The sequence below is a fragment of the Malaclemys terrapin genome, chromosome 12 (assembly GCF_027887155.1).
Source record: "Malaclemys terrapin pileata isolate rMalTer1 chromosome 12, rMalTer1.hap1, whole genome shotgun sequence".
Classification (NCBI taxonomy): Eukaryota; Metazoa; Chordata; order Testudines; family Emydidae; genus Malaclemys; species Malaclemys terrapin.
In genome coordinates, this window is record NC_071516.1 from 32,698,996 (window position 1) to 32,715,377 (window position 16,382).

The window sequence follows — 16,382 nt, forward strand, 5'->3', positions numbered from 1 at the left end:
CCATCTGTGCCAATGAAGGGTCATCCTGCTGAGTGGCGCTCTACTTGCGGGATCGTTCTGTTGGTAGCAGCCCGTCTCCTCTGCCCATTCCTCTCTGAGCAGCTGCACTCTGCCCTGGTGACAGCCGGGCCTTTCAGCGGCTCAATGGGATTTGTTTGTTATGTGCAGGTTTTTCATTCAAAGAAGATCCCGTTCCTGGGAACACGCATAGGAACATTCAAAATTGATGCCGAGACTGTGTACAGCCAGCCAGGTATAGTGTGCAGAGCCTTGGGGCTGCTGCTCTCGCTTCCCTGGTTTATCCCTCCACGTTGTTTCGGGGGCACCATTTTCGATTTTTTGCTGGGAGGGGGCAACTTTAGCCGTGATTCCAGGGGCTACTTGGGCACCTCAAAACACTTGTTTTTTTGCAGATAATAACTGACAGCAGCAGTGTATCTAATTCTCATATAAAGGAAGAAAAATAAATATTAGACCCACTCGGCTCTAATACTAACATGTTCTGACATCTTGTGTCAATTCACCTACGGGACACTGGTTAGGCTTAAAATTTTCATGTATATTTTTAGTTTGTTATTAACTCTTGACTATAACAACTGAAACAATTGTAGAAAAATCTAGATGACTTTCTATCACTTTTTTGCAGTTCACCAAAAGCTTGGAATAGATCATTTAACTTTTGGAAACATCCTACTAGGCCAAGCCCCCATGAGTTTATGCTGCACCTGCCTGGGGCTCTAGGGGTGTTACCCCACTACAAATAATAGACTAGAAACTGACCTTAAACAGGAGTGAAACTGACACTTTCAGGTCACTTTCACAGTATTGCCAACCCCAAATGTTCAAAAATCATGAATCAGGCTCACCAAAAATCATGAGATTGGCTTTAAAATGAGATTATGTAAAAATAATAGCTTTGGGGTTCTTTTTATTTGCCTTCTGCTTTTTGAGCCTTTAGGGTGCATTCGGTCACATTTTGAAGCTTTCTCCACAGCCACGAGGGCTAGAAACTTCATTTTTCTTTAAGAATGAAGGCTGAAATTATCACACATCCACTTCACTCCAGGAGTGGGGCTTTAAGGAAAACAATAATTATCTTGAGACTCATGACAAAATCATGAGAGTTGGCAACACTGCTTTCACTTCTGTTTAAAGGCTAGTTACTTTCCAGAGGGCTCTTAAACACAACACTCCAGTGTCTGAGTTGCAGTTCTCACAGGAGAATATTTAAAACCAAACACCAAGAAAATTCCACATTTTAAAGTTGAGAGAAAAATTGAGACTTCTGAGGTTTATCAGGACCACTGCAGGCAGGAAAGGAAAATAAACAGGCACAGGAGCTCTGGGCAGCTCTTCCTCTTGAAAGAAAGTTGGAGGGTCAAATCTTCTAGTCTTTAATGAAGTAAAACGTCTATTCCCATCAGCGCCTCCACCCACAGATATCAACATGTGCTCAATCACTATATGCTTCACATAGGCGCCGACTGCCTGGGTGCTCCAGCCCTGGAGCACTCACTGGCAGCCCCCCTATCATCTCCCCCTCCAGCCCCCCCTGTGTTTCCCACCCACCAGCTGGGCCTGCTGATCAGCACCTCCCCCTCCCGCCCCTGCCCACCACGATCAGCTGTTTCGCAGCTTGCAGGAAGCTTTGGGACGAAGAGGGAGGAGCGAGGGTGTGGTGGGGTCGGGGTGCAGGAGGAGTGCAGGGTACAGCAGGGGTTTCAGGGCTGGGGGTCAGGCTGCAGGAGGTGTGCAGGGTGTTCGGCTGCAGGAGAGGTTCAGGGGGCGGGCTCTGGCCCGACGTGCACTGGGGGCAGGGCAGGCTCCCTGCCTGTCTGCCCTGCCACCGTGCCGCTCCGGGAAGTGGCCAGAATCTGGGGAAGGAGGGGCGCAGGGGTGTGTGTGGCTGTTGCTTCAGACACCGCCCCCAGCAGCTCCCATTGGCTGCGGTTCCCCATTTCTGGCCAATGCGAGCTGCTGGGGGTGGTGCCTGAAGCAACAGCCACACCCCCCCCTGCGGCCCTCCTTCCCCAGGTTCCGTCCACTTCCCGGAGCGGCGTGGGGGCAGGGCAGGCAGGGAGGGAGCCTGCCCTGCCCCCGATGTGCATTGGGCCGGAGCCGCTCTAGGTAAACGCTGGGGGAGGGTGGGAGGGGCCGTGAGGAGCTTGCGGACTGCAAAAAAATAACCCTGCAAGGGCTGCGTGTTTGAGACCCCTGGGTTAGACCTTGTGAGCTGCTCAGATACTATGGTGATGGGGCCACATAAGTACCACAGGTAAAGTGGGAACTTCTCTGTACCACTGCTATCCCTTCCCTGGGTTTTATCCCCTTCTTTTCACCTATGCCCCTCACATCTCCCTCTTTTCTGAATGTAAACTTGGCTCAGAGGGCTTGGTTATATTTCTTCTGAGTCCCCTTCAGACTCAAGGGCTGGAGGGGTTTCTTCAACACTCATAGAATCATAGAAGATTAGGGCTGGAAGAGACTTCAGGAGGTCATCTAGTCCAACCCTCTTCTCAAAGCAGGACCAACCCCAAGTAAATCACCCAGCCAGGACTTTGTCACGCTGGGCCTTAAAAACCTTTAAGGATGGAGATTCCATCACCTAAGTAACCCATTCCAGTGCTTCACCACCCTCCTAGTGAAACAGCGTTTCCTAATATCCAACCTAGACCTCCCCCGCTGCGACTTGAGACCATTGCTCCTTGTTCTGTCATCTGCCACCACTGAGAACAGCCGAGCTCCATCCTCTTTGGAACCCCCCTTCAGGTAGTTGAAGGCTGCTATCAAATCCCTCCCCACTTTTCTCTTCTGCAGACTAAATAAGCCCAGTTCCTTCAGCCTTTCCTCATAAATCATGTGCCCCAGCCCCCTAATCATTTTTGTTGCCCTCCGCTGGACTCTTTCCAATTTGTCCACATCCTTTCTGTACTGGGGGACCCAAACCTGGACGCAATACTCCAGATGTGGCTTCACCATTGCCGAATAGAGGAGAATAATCACTTCCCTTGATCTGCTGGCAATGCTCCTACTAATGCAGCCCAATATGCTGTTAGCCTTCTTGGCAACAAGGGCACACTGTTAACTCATATCCAGCTTCTCGTCCACTGTAATCCCCAGGTCCTTTTCTGCAGAACTGCCGCTTACCCAGTCAGTCCCCAGCTTGTAGCAGTGCATGGGATTCTTCCATCCTAAGTGCAGGACTCTGCACTTGTCCTTGTTGAACCTCATCAGATTTCTTTTGGCTCAATCCTCCAATTTGTCTCGGTCACTCTGGACCCTATCCCTACCCTCCAGCGTATCTACCTCTCCCCCCAGCTTAGTGTCATCTGCGAACTTGATGAGGGTGCAATCCATCCCATCATCCAGATCATTAATGAAGATGTTGAACAAAACTGGCCCCAGGACCAACCCCTGGGGCACTCCGCTTGATATTGGCTGCCAACTAGACATCGAGCCGTTGATCACTACCTGTTGAGCCCGATGATCTAGCCAGCTTTCTATCCACCTTATAGGCCATTTATCCAGCCCATACTTGTTTAACTTGCTGGCAAGAATACTGTGGGAAAGTATCAAAAGCTTTGCTAAAGTCAATATATATCACTGCTTTCCCCATATCCACAGAGCCAGTTATCTCATCATATCACCCTCTGCAGTGGGATTCCTGTTTTACAAGTTCATCTAAAGACTTCCAGATCCTTAATTTAATTACCAGCCTTTTCTTATCTTAGTCACCTTGCCTCTGTTTGTAAACAAAACACTGACTCCCTGCCCCAGGGGCACAAGCTGGGAGAAGCACCTCCCTGCAGAACTCCCATTCCATGCTAATATGGTGCAGTTAAGAGCTCTACCTGGGATCCCACCTCCTGTATGAAACTCAGGGGAGGGGGCAGGAGCTTTGACCTACGCTCACCTCTCTTTAGGGATGGGGAACCCCTGCTAACTCAGTATCCAGCACCCCTTCCCCTCACCACCATGCTGCTGCACAAGCAGGCCCCTGTGATAAGCAAATACCTGTCCAGAGCAGAGGTCTTTGATATGGGATGAAGACATAAAAAGTAGTGCTGTCAAGCGATTAATCGTGCAGTGAAACAATAATAGAATACCATTTATTTAAATATTTTTGAATATTTTCTACATTTTGAAATATATTGATTTCAGTTACAACACAGAATACAAAGTGTACAGTGCTCACTTTATATTTATTTTTTATTACATATATTTGCACTGTAAAAAACAAAAGAAATAGTATCTTTCAATTCACCTAATACAAGTACCGTAGTGCAATCTCTTTATCATGAAAGCTGAACTTACAAATGTAGAATTATGTGGACATGTGTCCATGCTGATGACGGGTTCTGCTTGATAACGATCCAAAGCAGTGCAGACCAACGCTTGTTCATTTTCATCATCTGAGTCAGATGTCACTAGCAGAAGGTTGATTTTCTTTTTTGGTGGTTTGCGTTCTGTAGTTTCCACATCAGAGTGTTGTTCTTTTAAGACTTCTGAAAGCATGCTCCACAACCTGTCCCTCTCAAATTTTGGACAGCACTTCATATTCTTAAATCTTGGGTCTTTAAAAATTTCCCATTGGTACCTTCTTTGCGTTTTGTCAAATCTGCAGTGAAAGTGTTCTTAAAATGAACATGTGCTGGGTCATCATCCAAGACTGCTATTACATGAAATATATGGCAGAATGCGGGTAAAACAGAACAGGGGACATACAATTCTCCCCCAAGGAGTTCAGTCACAAATTTAATTAATGCATTATTTTTTTAAGAAAGTGTCATCAGTATGGAAGCATGTCCTCTGGAATGGTGGCCGATGCATGAAAGGGCATACGAATGTTTAGCATATCTGGCACATAAATACCTTGCAATGCTGGCTACAAAAGTGCCATGCGAATGCCTGTTGTCACTTTCTTGTGATTTTGTAAATAAGAAACGGACAGCATTATCTCCCGTAAATGTAAACAAACTTGTTTGTCTTAGCGATTGGCTGAACAAGAAGTAGGACTGAGTGAAATTGTAGGCTCTAAAGTTTTACATTGTTTTCTTTTTGAGTGCAGTTATGTAACAAAAAAAAATATCTACATTTGTAAGTTGCACTTTCACGATAAAGAGATTGCACTACATACTTCTTTGAGGTGAACTGAAATATAATATTTACTTTGTCGTGTTTATAGTACAAATATTTGTAATAAAAATAATAATATAAAGTGAGCACCGTATACTTTGTATTCTGCGTTGTAATAGAAATCAATATATTAGAAAATGTAGAAAAACATCCCAAATATTTAATAAATTTCAGTTGGTATTCTACTGTTTAATAGTGCGATTAAAACTGTAATTAATCACGATTAATTTTTATGAGTTAATTGCGTGAGTTAACTGCAATTAATCGACAGATCTAATAAAAAGTCAACAACCAGTCCCATCTTGTCTTTGCCCCTGTGGTCAGTGCTCAATTATACCTTCATGCTTATTCTGTGAGACTTTGTCCCACCCAAATGTAAAAATCCCAAGCAAGGGGGTTCTGCCATTTTCCCGAGAAGCTACTGCAGTCTCAAAGAGATTCTGGGCCTGATCCTTGGCTGGTGTTAATCTGTGTAGCTCTATTGAATACACTCGAGCTACAGTGAGTTACAGTTGGAGAACTGGCCTGAGAATGTCACAGGCATAGGCGCCGACTCCGTGGGTGCTCTGGGGCTGGAGCACCCATGGAAAAAAATTGGTGGGTGCTCAGCACTCACCAGCAGCTCCCCGCCCCACCTCCAGCTTACCTCCGCCTCCGCCTCCTCCGCGAGTGCGCCACCACGTCCTGCTTCTCCCTGCTCCCTCCCAGAGCTTGCACCACAAAACAGCTGATTCGTGGGGTGGGCGGTGGGGGGAAAGGAGCGCGCTGGGGGCAGAGGTGGGGCCAGGGTAGGGATTTGAGGAAGGGATCCAATAGGGTCAGGGAGGGGGTGGAATTAGGGCAGGGACTTTGGGAATGGGATTGGAATAAGGGTGGGGCCAGGGGTGGGGAAAGGGTGGAGTCAGGGCGGGGAAATGGGCAGGGGATGCGGGCACCCACTGGTGCTGGAGAAAGTTGGCACTTATGGTCACAGGAGTGGGTGGGTGAGGTTCTGTGGCCTGCTATGTGCAGGACATCAGACTAGATGATCATGATGGTTCCTTCTGACCTTAAAGTCTATGAGCCAGTAGGGGTTTTCCCAAGGCACTGGTTCAAACACAGTAGGGTCTCTGATTTCAGAAGTGCAGAGCTACAGTTTCTTGGAGAACTGGCAGTGGTGTGATTAGGAATTCACAGCTCAGAGTCCCTGTCCTTATCTCTTTAGATCACAGGTTCTTTCAGAAGTGGGCTGTCATCAATGACCCAAAGGACACCAGGGCAGGAGTGAAAGGATTTGTGAAGTGTAACATTTCTGTCTTTGCACGAGGTGATATAATGGGCTCCCTTCCCACTTCCTCTAGCAGCCAGAATGAAGACATTGAAAAGTAAGTGTGTGCGCTGCAAAGTTTTTGGGCAATCATTGCCCAACAGTTCATAATGGGTTTCTTGCACCTTCTCTGAAGACCCTGGTGCAGGCCATTGTCTGAGATGGTAGACCAGCCTAAATGGGCCCTGGGCCTAGCTGTTCCCACATTTCCTGTGTTCTTGGGCTTTGACTTGCCGTGGTGATTTACTGTGACCAGGAGAACAATGATTATTTCTTCTAGGAACTTGCTGCTGCCTAAGAGAGTCCCAGCTGAGAGACCCTGGGCCAAAATCTGCATCAAAGTTTACCGAGCCGAGGGCCTGCCCAGCATGAGTGCTGGGATCATGGGGGGGTTCTCAAAGATTGTGGGCGAGAAGAAAGTTTTCATTGATCCATATGTGCAGGTGTCATTTGCCGGGCAACAGGTAAGTCTGCTTGGGCATTCGGGTCTCTGTATCCCACAGGGAGGCCTGGGCAGACCCTCTGTTTTCTGAACGTTAAGCCCCACATCATTGTCGTCTGTGCAGTAGAGATTGGTTTGGAAATTCATATGAATGGATGTAGGGATGTAAGAGGTCGGACTCACCTCTGCGGCACCTCCTGCTGGCTACTCCGGGGAATCAGCTCAATCCAGCCCGGAGCGCCCTCTGCAGGCCAGTGATCCGCCTTGTCCTCTCCTGGCTCCCATGTCCCTCCCAGGACCCCGCTGCCCCTTGCTATAGGTGTTGCCCCCTGGCACTACCCACACACGCCAGGTCTTCCCTCCCAGGGGAACCCCCACCCAGCCTCAGTGTAAGGCTACTGCCAGTCATCGTCTAGCCCCATGCCTGGGGCAGACTGCAGTATCAGCCTACTCATCACTGGCAAGGAGGGTTTGGACCTGCTGCCTTGGCCTACCTCTGGGCTGCCCTCTGCAACTCCCAGTACCCCTTAGCCTAAGGCTAGATCACAGCCTGGGGCTTTCCAGGCTGGAGCTCCCCAGCCCTGCTCCACTCAGGTACCCTGTCTCAAGCTCCCTGCAGCCAGGCCCTTCTCTCCCTGAATGCAGAGAGAGACTGCTTGGCTTCTGGCTCATAGCCTTTTTATATAGGGCCAGCTGAGGCAGGATTGGGGTGTGGCCCAGCTGCGGCTACTTCCCTAATCAGCCTAGGTAGCTTTTCCCACAGCCACAGCCCTCTGCAGGGCTGGCTTTAACCCTTCCCAGGCAGGAGTGGGTGTCCACCCCGCTACAAGGGAGCATACTGAAACTTGGAGAGACAGTCTGCACCAATCAGAGCTTGGATAGTCATATGGTTAGCAGCAGCATGAGCCAGCAATAAAGTAGGAAAGTCATGTGATTAGGGAGACTCTGAGCCTGCATAGGTTCATGGTGGAGAGGAGCTATTGATGAGATACTGAGGCCACAGCCCAAGCTCTGAGGACCTCACAAGCTGTTGTGATAGTCCAGGTGGTTTGGTTATCAGACAGAGGTAGACACAAATGTTTCTAGAACTCCTCACACTGCTGAGTATAGGAAAAAGCTCAAAAGAAATCCCAAGGATGAAATCACACAGACTGTTTCATGTCTGGCTCCCTTGGGTGGGTTCCATGGTGTCTGGATGCATTGAAACTGCCCAGCCAGCTCTGTCCTGTACAGCCCCAGCCTCTGTCCCGCACAGCCTGATGTGACTGCTCGTCCACCCTGTTACTCTGTCCTGCCCTGAGGCTGGAGCCTTTGTTAATCAGTCACATGGTTGCCCAGCCTTTCCCTCAGCCCTGTAGTGTGGTGCAGAGTCCTCAGGAAATGCTTCACTCCTGTTAAACCCAGAGACTGTTTACCAGGTGCACAAGAGGACAGGAGGAGCGATCTACCCAGCTTTGAAGCTAGCACTCTCCTGTTGTGCACAGCTCTATATACAGGCCAGCTAGGTAAGCAGAGGTGCAGGCTGGAAGAGCAGCTCCATTGTTTTTCTTATAAACTGAGCCATTTGATATAAGGTTAGTGGGACAATAAACGTGGGGCCATTATATAATTTCTCTTCAGGGCAGGACAGCACATGAGGACATTACATTTACTTCTCCCCCATTTTATATCTTCTTTCTCTTACCCCTCCAGGACAAGCCATCACCCTCCACCTCATCTGAGCTCCACATGACTGGCTCTGGCCATTAGAGGGCTGGAGCCCCTCGGCTCTGACCCTTGCTCAGCTGTGAGGTGCTCCTGCCTGAGCCTGGCCTGCATGTGCTCCAGGGCACTGAGCTCCCCCATGATAAGCTCCCACAGCTGGCCAAGGGTGGTTTATGCAGCATCTGTACACTGGCTGCTGCCACCACTCACCAGTGTTTTAGAGTGACTCTCCTTGCGTTGGCAGTGAGGTCAGAACAGAGGACCAGGGCCTCAAAGCCACACACTAATGGGGAATCCAGATTTTCCCAGAATGCCTCAGTGATTTCTCTTGAACCTGTGGCTGGCTTTGAAGCCACTTGGAGTTCTTTAGCAGTGCGCTGTGCAGTTCTCATGCTTCTCTCTGCCCCAGGGGGAGACCTCGGTGGAAAATGACACTGCAGAACCGGAGTGGAACGAGCAGATCAGCTTCATCGAGATGTTCCCTCCTCTTGCCAGAAAAATAAAAGTCCAACTGTTAGATGATGCAAACATTGGGGACGTGGCGCTTGCTACACACTTCATTGACCTGCAGCAGATATCTGACCCTGGGAGGAATGGTGAGGCCTTTACACCCCACGCCTCTGTCCTGTCCCCTGCCATGGAGCTATCCAGGCAGTACCTAGAGCGTCAAATATGATTCTGCTCCCCCACCCACACCCCCACCCCATGCACCTGCCACAGTCATATATGCCTCTGTCTGTGGGGTATGCCCAGGTCTGTCTGTCGTGAAGTGTCCAGGTCTGTCTGAGGGGTGTGTGTCTGTCTGTGGTGAACAGCCCAGGTCTGTCTGGGTGGAGTGTCTGTCTATGGGGATATGTCCATGTCAGTGTGTGCGTGGGGTGCCTGTCTGTGGTGAACTGCCCAGGTCTGTCAGTGGGTGGGGTGCATGTGGGGTACACCCAGGTCTGTCTGTGGGTGGGGTGTCTGTCTGTCTCTGGAGGTGTACCTGTCAGTTAAGGCAAATCCTGAACTATTTAATTGCAAGCGTTTCTGTCCCTGCAGGCTTTAACCCCACATTTGGCCCATCCTGGGTGAATCTCTATGGCTCTCCCCAGAACTCGGCTCTGCGGGATGTCCACAAGGATCTGAACGAGGGCCTGGGGGAGGGCATATTCTACCGTGGCCGCATCCTCCTGGCCATTTCTATGGAAATTTTCAGCAGCCCCAGCGCAATAGATGGCAAGCGCAAGGAGGTGCTGAGGGGCACCCTGAGCAAACTGACGCTGAAGAAGAAGAAGAGTAAAAAGGCCAAGGAGAAATCCAAGGCCAGTGCCAAAGAGCAGAGCCAGAGGCAAGGTGGGGACGAGGCTGGCAGCCCCGAGGAGGCAGAGCAGCCCAGCGAAGTCACTGTGGAGGTGGAGGAGCTCCATCCGCTCCCAGAGGTGGGCACTCCAGGGACTGATGGGCCATTCTAAGGGAGGGGATGGGAAAGAGGCCAGGAGCTTCAGGTTTACACTCCAGCTGAGAGCTGTGTGTAAACACGCTGGAGCCGGAGTGACTAGTAACTCACACCTGCTGTTCTTGCAGTGCCACTCGGAGTGTACACGTATGTGGGATGAGAACTGACCCAAGCTAAAATACAGTGGGGCCCTTCCTTTGCCAAAAGAGTGTGTGCTCTGGAAGCTGCAGGTGTGCTGGGTCCGTTACTGCGGAGCGCTTTGGCTACCGGCGCTGATTTTTCCTTTTCCCTGGGGGTGCTCAACCACCGCTTCACCCCGATGCCCCGCCCCCACTCTGCCCCTTTCCCTGAAGGCCCCACCTTCACTCTGCCTCCTCCCTCCCCGATTCTGCCCTGAGGCCTCCGGCCACCTGTCACTCTCCACCCTCCCCCTACAGCTGTTTGACGGCTGCGTGATACCCCCATCAGCTGAGGAGTGAGGGCGGGGAACAGCTGTGGCCAGTGGGTGCTGAGCACCACTGTTTTTTTCTGTGGATGCTCCAGCCCCTGAGCACCCACGGAGTCGGCGCATATGGCTTTGGCGAAGGCAAGTCCCGTGTCTGCAGCTCTGATGCTCTGCTTTTAAAAACTAGTTCTGGTCTCAGAGAGCGGCCGCCGTCCGTCGCAGGCCCTCCTGAGGCCTTGCACTGACCAAAAGCCAGTGCAGTAATTGAATAGTTGCATTGTGACTGGGGACAATAGGCAAGGCCCCTGCCTCCACCACAGAGTGTTCCCCTGAGCTTGCCTCCCACTTGCTAAACCCTTGTCATTGTTGGAACCTACAAACCTGCCGCTCTGTGGGAAGCTGGTGGAGTGAATCCAGGACAGGTTGCTCAGGGCACGAGCACTCAGTCTGCTGGGTCATGCTCCCACTGCGACCAGCAGAGCAGCCCTGCCACGCACCCTGGCAATTGCTGTCCTGGAGCCTCTGAGTCAGCGGGGTGGGTGAGGCTGCTATGTGCTCAGCATAGGGTAAATAAAGTTGTAATTCAGAGGAAAGGGGACCCCTGGGGCCTCAGTGCTGGGCCCCTCCTGCCCCCTGGGACCCTCACCGCTGGCCCGAACGGTCATTGCAAACACCCTCTGTCACCTTTTTTGTGAACTTCTAGTAGGCTTCCCTCTTCCAAGAAGCATCATTTCCATCCTGCCCGGCCTCAGCCTGAGCCAGCCAGCTGCTATCTAGCTCCATGTCTCCATCAAGCGCTGGGGAAGTAGGGAAGCCTCCACCCAGCTCAGTGACAAGGGGAGAGAGAGCTGAGTCCATCAGTAGTGTACTGGCACCTTAACCTTTAGACCATTGGTCCCCACCTTAGCCTTTAGACCAGTGGTCCCCACGGAGGACCGTGGTGGCGGACGAGCATCCACCAAAATGCCGCCGACAAGCGGCGTCATCCAGAGGCGGCGTCGCCAAAATGCTGCCAAAATTCAGCGACATTTCGGCAGATGCTCGTCCGCTGGCTAGTATGCAAGGCACTTAGACGCCAGTGGGCACCGCATTGGGGATCCCAGCTTTAGACCCTCTCGGGCTTCCCCTGTGACATCACATAAGCACTGAACCAGGGGAGAGCCAGGACTGAGCTGTGGGAGATAGAACGATTGCTCCGCCACAGCCTCAGGGATCATAGACTCAGGACTGGAAGGGACCTCGAGAGGTCGTCTAGTCCAGTCCCCTGCACTCATGGCAGGACTACGTACAATCTAGACCATCCCTGACAGGTGTTTGTCCAACCTGCTCTTAAAAATCTCTAATGATGCGGATTCCACAACCTCCCTGGGCAACTTATTCCAGTGCTTAACCATCCTGACTGTTAGAAAGTTTTTCCTAATGTCCAACCTAAACCGCCCTTGCTGCAATTTATGCCCATTGCTTCTTGTCCTATCCTCAGCGGTTAAGAAGGACAATTTTTCTCCCTTCTCCCTGTAACAACCTTTTTTGTATCATGTCCCCTCTCAGTCTTCTCTTCTCCAGACTAAACAAACCCAATTTTTTCAATCTTCCCTCATAGGTCATGTTTTCAAGACCTTTAATCATTTTTGTTGCTCTTCTCTGGACTTTCTCCAAATCTTTCCTGAAATGTGGCACCCAGAATTGGACACAATACTCCAGTTGAGGCCTAATCAGCGCAGAGCAGAGCAGAAGAATTATTTCTTGTGTCTTGCTTACAACACTCCTACTAATATATCCCAGAATGATATTTGCTTTTTTTGCAACAGTGTTACACTGTTGACTCATATTTAGCTTGTGGTCCACTATGACCCCCAGATCCCTTTCTGCAGTACTCCTTCCTAGGCAGTCATTTCCCATTTTGTATGTGTGCAACTGATTGTTCCTTTCTAAGTGGAGTACTTTGCATTTGTCCTATTGAATTTTATCCTATTTACTTCAGACCATTTCTCCAGTTTCTCCAGATCATTTTGAATTATATAATCCTATCCTCCAAAGCACTTGCAACCCCTCCAAGCTTGGTATCATCTACAAATTTTATAAGTGTACTCTCTATGCCAGTGTTTCCCAAACTTGGGACGCCGCTTGTGTAGGGAAAGCCCCTGGCAGGCCGGGCCGGTTTGTGTACCTGCCGCGTCCGCAGGTCTGGACGATCTCAGCTCCCATTGGCTGTGGTTCGCTGCTCCAGGCCAATGGGAGCTGCTGGAAGTGGCGGCCAGTACGTCCCTCGGCCTGCATTGCTTCCAGCAGCTCCCATTGGCCTGGAGCAGCGAACCGCAGCCAGTGGGAGCTGCGTTTGGCCAAACCTGCAGACGCAGCAGGTAAACAAACCGGCCCAGCCTGCCAGAGGCTTTCCCTACACAAGCGGCATCCCAAGTTTGGGAAACACTGCTCTATGCCATTATTTAAATCATTGATGAAGATATTGAACTGAACTGAACCCAGAACTGATCCCTGAGGGACCCCACACGTTAGGCCCTTCCAGCATGATTGTGAACCACTTATAACTACTCTCTGGGAACAGTTTTTCAACCAGTTTTGCACCCACCTTATAGTAGCTCCATCTAGGTTACATTTCCCTAATTTGTTTATGAGAAGGTCACACAAGACAGCATCAAAAGCCTTACTAAACTCAAGATACACCACATCTACCGCTTCCCCCACATCCACAAAGTTTGTTACCCTGTCAAAGAAATCTATCAGGTTGGTTTGACATGATTTATTCTTGACAAATCGATGCTGACTGTTACTTATCACCTTATTATCTTCTAGATGTTTGCAAATGGATTGCTTTATTATTTGCTCCATTATCTTTCCGGGTACAGAAGTTAAGCTGACTGGTCTGCAATTCCCCAGGTTATCCTTATTTCCCTTTTTATAGATGGGCACTATCTATATTTGCCCTTTTCCAGTCCTCTGGAATCTCTCCCATCTTGCATGACTTTTCAAAGATAACTGGTGACACCATCCTGCAGCAGCTCTTTCCTCTCTGCCGGGTCCTGCCAATCAAGGCAGCCACTCCTCATGGCCCATGGGATGAAGGTGCTGCTGTGTGAGGGGCACCATTCTCAGGCCCCAGGGCCCGCTGCTCTGCTTAGGAGTATTTTGACATGACCCCTGTGATCGTTGGACTGATTGGTGTCTCCTTGTTTAGAACTCACTGGGAGTGAAGGAAGAATTCCTCCTCTACGCTGCCTTCTTTGAAGTGACTATGATGGACCCCTCCATAGGCTCCAAGCCTGTCCGTTTTGAGATCTCAATAGGTAAATGTTTCAGATGCTCCTGTTTTCTTGAATTAGAAGAAACAAAATGAAAATATTTCTGAGCCTCATCAAAATGTATTAATTCCCAGCCAGATTAGTTCACAGTTCTGGCTGTAAAGTGCCCTAACAGGTACACAAAACCGCACAACATGAATGTCACAGCTAAAAGCACCCTCGAGGTTACAGGGTGGAGATTTCTAGTGCAGGTTATGGAGATAAATATTCTAGCTAACTCAGGCCTTTTCAGAATGGATTACTGATTGTCCAAATTCCCGGGGAACATTCCAGAGTTAGGGTTTGTGGGGGGACACTTACGGTGGGAGTAGGGGAGAAGGATGGTGGGAAGGGACTGCAGAATAAGGGAGGGCAGTGGGAGAGGGAAATGCGGGAGTGGAGGGAGAGAGAGCGAGAGAGAGGCTGAGAAGCTCAATGGTTGTGGAGTGATGCCAGGCAGTTGAGGGCATCAGAGGGATGGGGCAACTGGGGAAACAACCCGTGGGAAAAGATGTTTTTTTTTTTTAAAGTCCAAAGTCCCAAACTTCAGAGTTAAGTGAATGATGACGCTAGGAAGCTGCAAAGGCTCCTGCCAGCTTCTGCTGCTGCTTCCCACATGGAACGGGTTGGGTGGAAGAAAGAAGGGAAGCTGCTGCGCCTGGGTGGGTCCTTCTGAGTCTAGTGAGGGTGTCGGGGGGGCTAAAAGGCTCCCTATAGTAAAACTGTGAACTCGGAAGAGTCTAGGAGGAGTTCATGTCTGGCCATCCAGAGTCTCCAGCTTGTGTGCACCATGCTCTGATGGCTGGACATTAAGGCACTTCTAATGCCGGGAACACTGGCACTTGCTTCTGCTACTCCAGTGGCTGGGCAGGGACATCCTCTCACCTCTAGGCTATGGCAGATATTTAGTTTAAAATATGAACAATACATGTCTTTGCAAGGGAACTATGGGAAAGCTGAAGAGGTTGTGACCAAAATCCCTAAGAAAGGTCAGAAAGGAGAAGGGCCTGAAGACAAGCAGCCTTTGCTGGATCCCAGTTCAGACGAGGAGCTGGATATTGAAGTTATGGCCCCAAGTCCAACTTTACAGAATAAATCCATGACAGAAAGCCAAAGGCCAGAGCCCACTGAATACGACAGGTGAGTTCTCTTCATGGTGCTCGCTCACATCAGCCTCCTTCGGAAAGGTGCTTTGGACTCTTATTCATCCCATAAGGCATTAACAGGTACATGGGTGTAGATGGTAGGGCTCCTAGCTAATCATGTTCCACCTAGCCAGCGAGATTCTCTAGTGAATCGGTAGGAGTTGGAGGCTTCTCACTTCCATTGATTTGAATGAACGTTCGGGGCCTAAGTGCTTTTGATCCCCCAGCCCTAGATGCCATACGTAGATAGCTAAAGGCCATTGTCCCCAGGAGAGCAGTGGTTCCGCCTATGGTGGCAGCAGAAATGCTGTGCTAGGTACATTGGGTATTCAGCATTTCAAATGCTGGATATGAAGTGTTCCAACTGAGGGTGGGAGTGGAGGATTAGCATGTGGTGCTTCTCTGGTACAGGGAATCCCCCCGACTGGGCAGGGAGATGATTGCTATGGGACAAAAGACAGGAATTTAGCTCTTCCAATCTGGTTTTGGAGCTGTCTAGGTACCAGTGTCTGTTGAGCCTTCACCCCAGAGGGGGTTCAGACCAGCTGACTGCCATAGACACCAGGAGGAACTCATTTTATTGGGTGGGTTAGGCCATCTTAGACTCCACCGAGCTTCATCCTGTTCTGTTAAGGCTCCTTTTACTCATTTGGGATGGCAGAGGACAAATCCTTTGGCTTCAAACGGTGTCTTTCCTGCGATGGCACAATGTCCATGAGAGAGGAGAATGCTCAGTGCCTTTTCCGCTGCAGGGAAGAACACAGCCTTGAGCATTGCTCGGCGTGCTGGGGCTTCACCAACTGCATGCTGCACTAGGGGATTTGCTGTTGGGGGTTCAAGACTGGTGCCAGAGTCTAGTGTTGGTGGCCAGACAAGCTTGACCCCCAAAAGAAGGTTCAGTGTCTAGGGTCTTGATGAAGTCATTGTGTAAGACAAGTTCCAGCTATGAGGGTCATTCCAGGCTGCCCTGGAGGAGTTCTCTGACCTCCCCCGTTGGGGTTGGCTCTGCCATAAGCACTGCATCAGCCCTTGCACCCAGCCCATATGGCAGGATCTCTGAGCCAGATTCATAAAGGTACTTCAGCTCCTTGATCATGGAATTAGGCACCTAAGTCCCAGTTTTAGACTCCACTGAGGTCCACAGAATCCCCACCGAATGCTGTAGGCATCTAAACTAAGTCTTCAGCGTAAAAGTTCCCTTGGCACCTGTGTTTCTGTCTCTGGGTATGCACGCTGCTGCTTCCCTTTAGGGGACGTTAACTTCCGAGGCCCAGAGCACTCCACAAATCCGAGAAGGTAAGTTTTCGCCTGTGGGGCCTGATATGGGGGTGGGGGAGGCTGAGGTGTTATTCAGAGGTCACCTGCTGGGTCGGGTCCCATTCAAAATCTGCCTAGAGGTGTTGCCTACCTCTTAACTTTGTCCCAGTAGTTAGAGCAGTCACCTGGGATATGGGTGACCCAGGTTCAATT

At 50.1% G+C, this 16,382-nt stretch overlaps 1 protein-coding gene across 2 annotated transcripts in view; it reads left to right on the top strand.

Annotated features, from left to right (window-relative positions):
• The window catches only part of LOC128846629 (fer-1-like protein 4), a 144,901-nt gene that overhangs the window by 63,545 nt on the left and 64,974 nt on the right, over positions 1 to 16,382 (top strand). For both annotated transcript variants that reach the window (XM_054045862.1, XM_054045861.1), the window contains 7 exons: positions 169 to 253; positions 6,341 to 6,500; positions 6,723 to 6,906; positions 8,998 to 9,184; positions 9,630 to 10,009; positions 13,665 to 13,773; positions 14,709 to 14,907. In XM_054045862.1, coding sequence (XP_053901837.1) covers positions 169 to 253; positions 6,341 to 6,500; positions 6,723 to 6,906; positions 8,998 to 9,184; positions 9,630 to 10,009; positions 13,665 to 13,773; positions 14,709 to 14,907 — 1,304 coding nt within the window. The remainder of the gene's footprint in view (positions 1 to 168; positions 254 to 6,340; positions 6,501 to 6,722; positions 6,907 to 8,997; positions 9,185 to 9,629; positions 10,010 to 13,664; positions 13,774 to 14,708; positions 14,908 to 16,382) is intronic.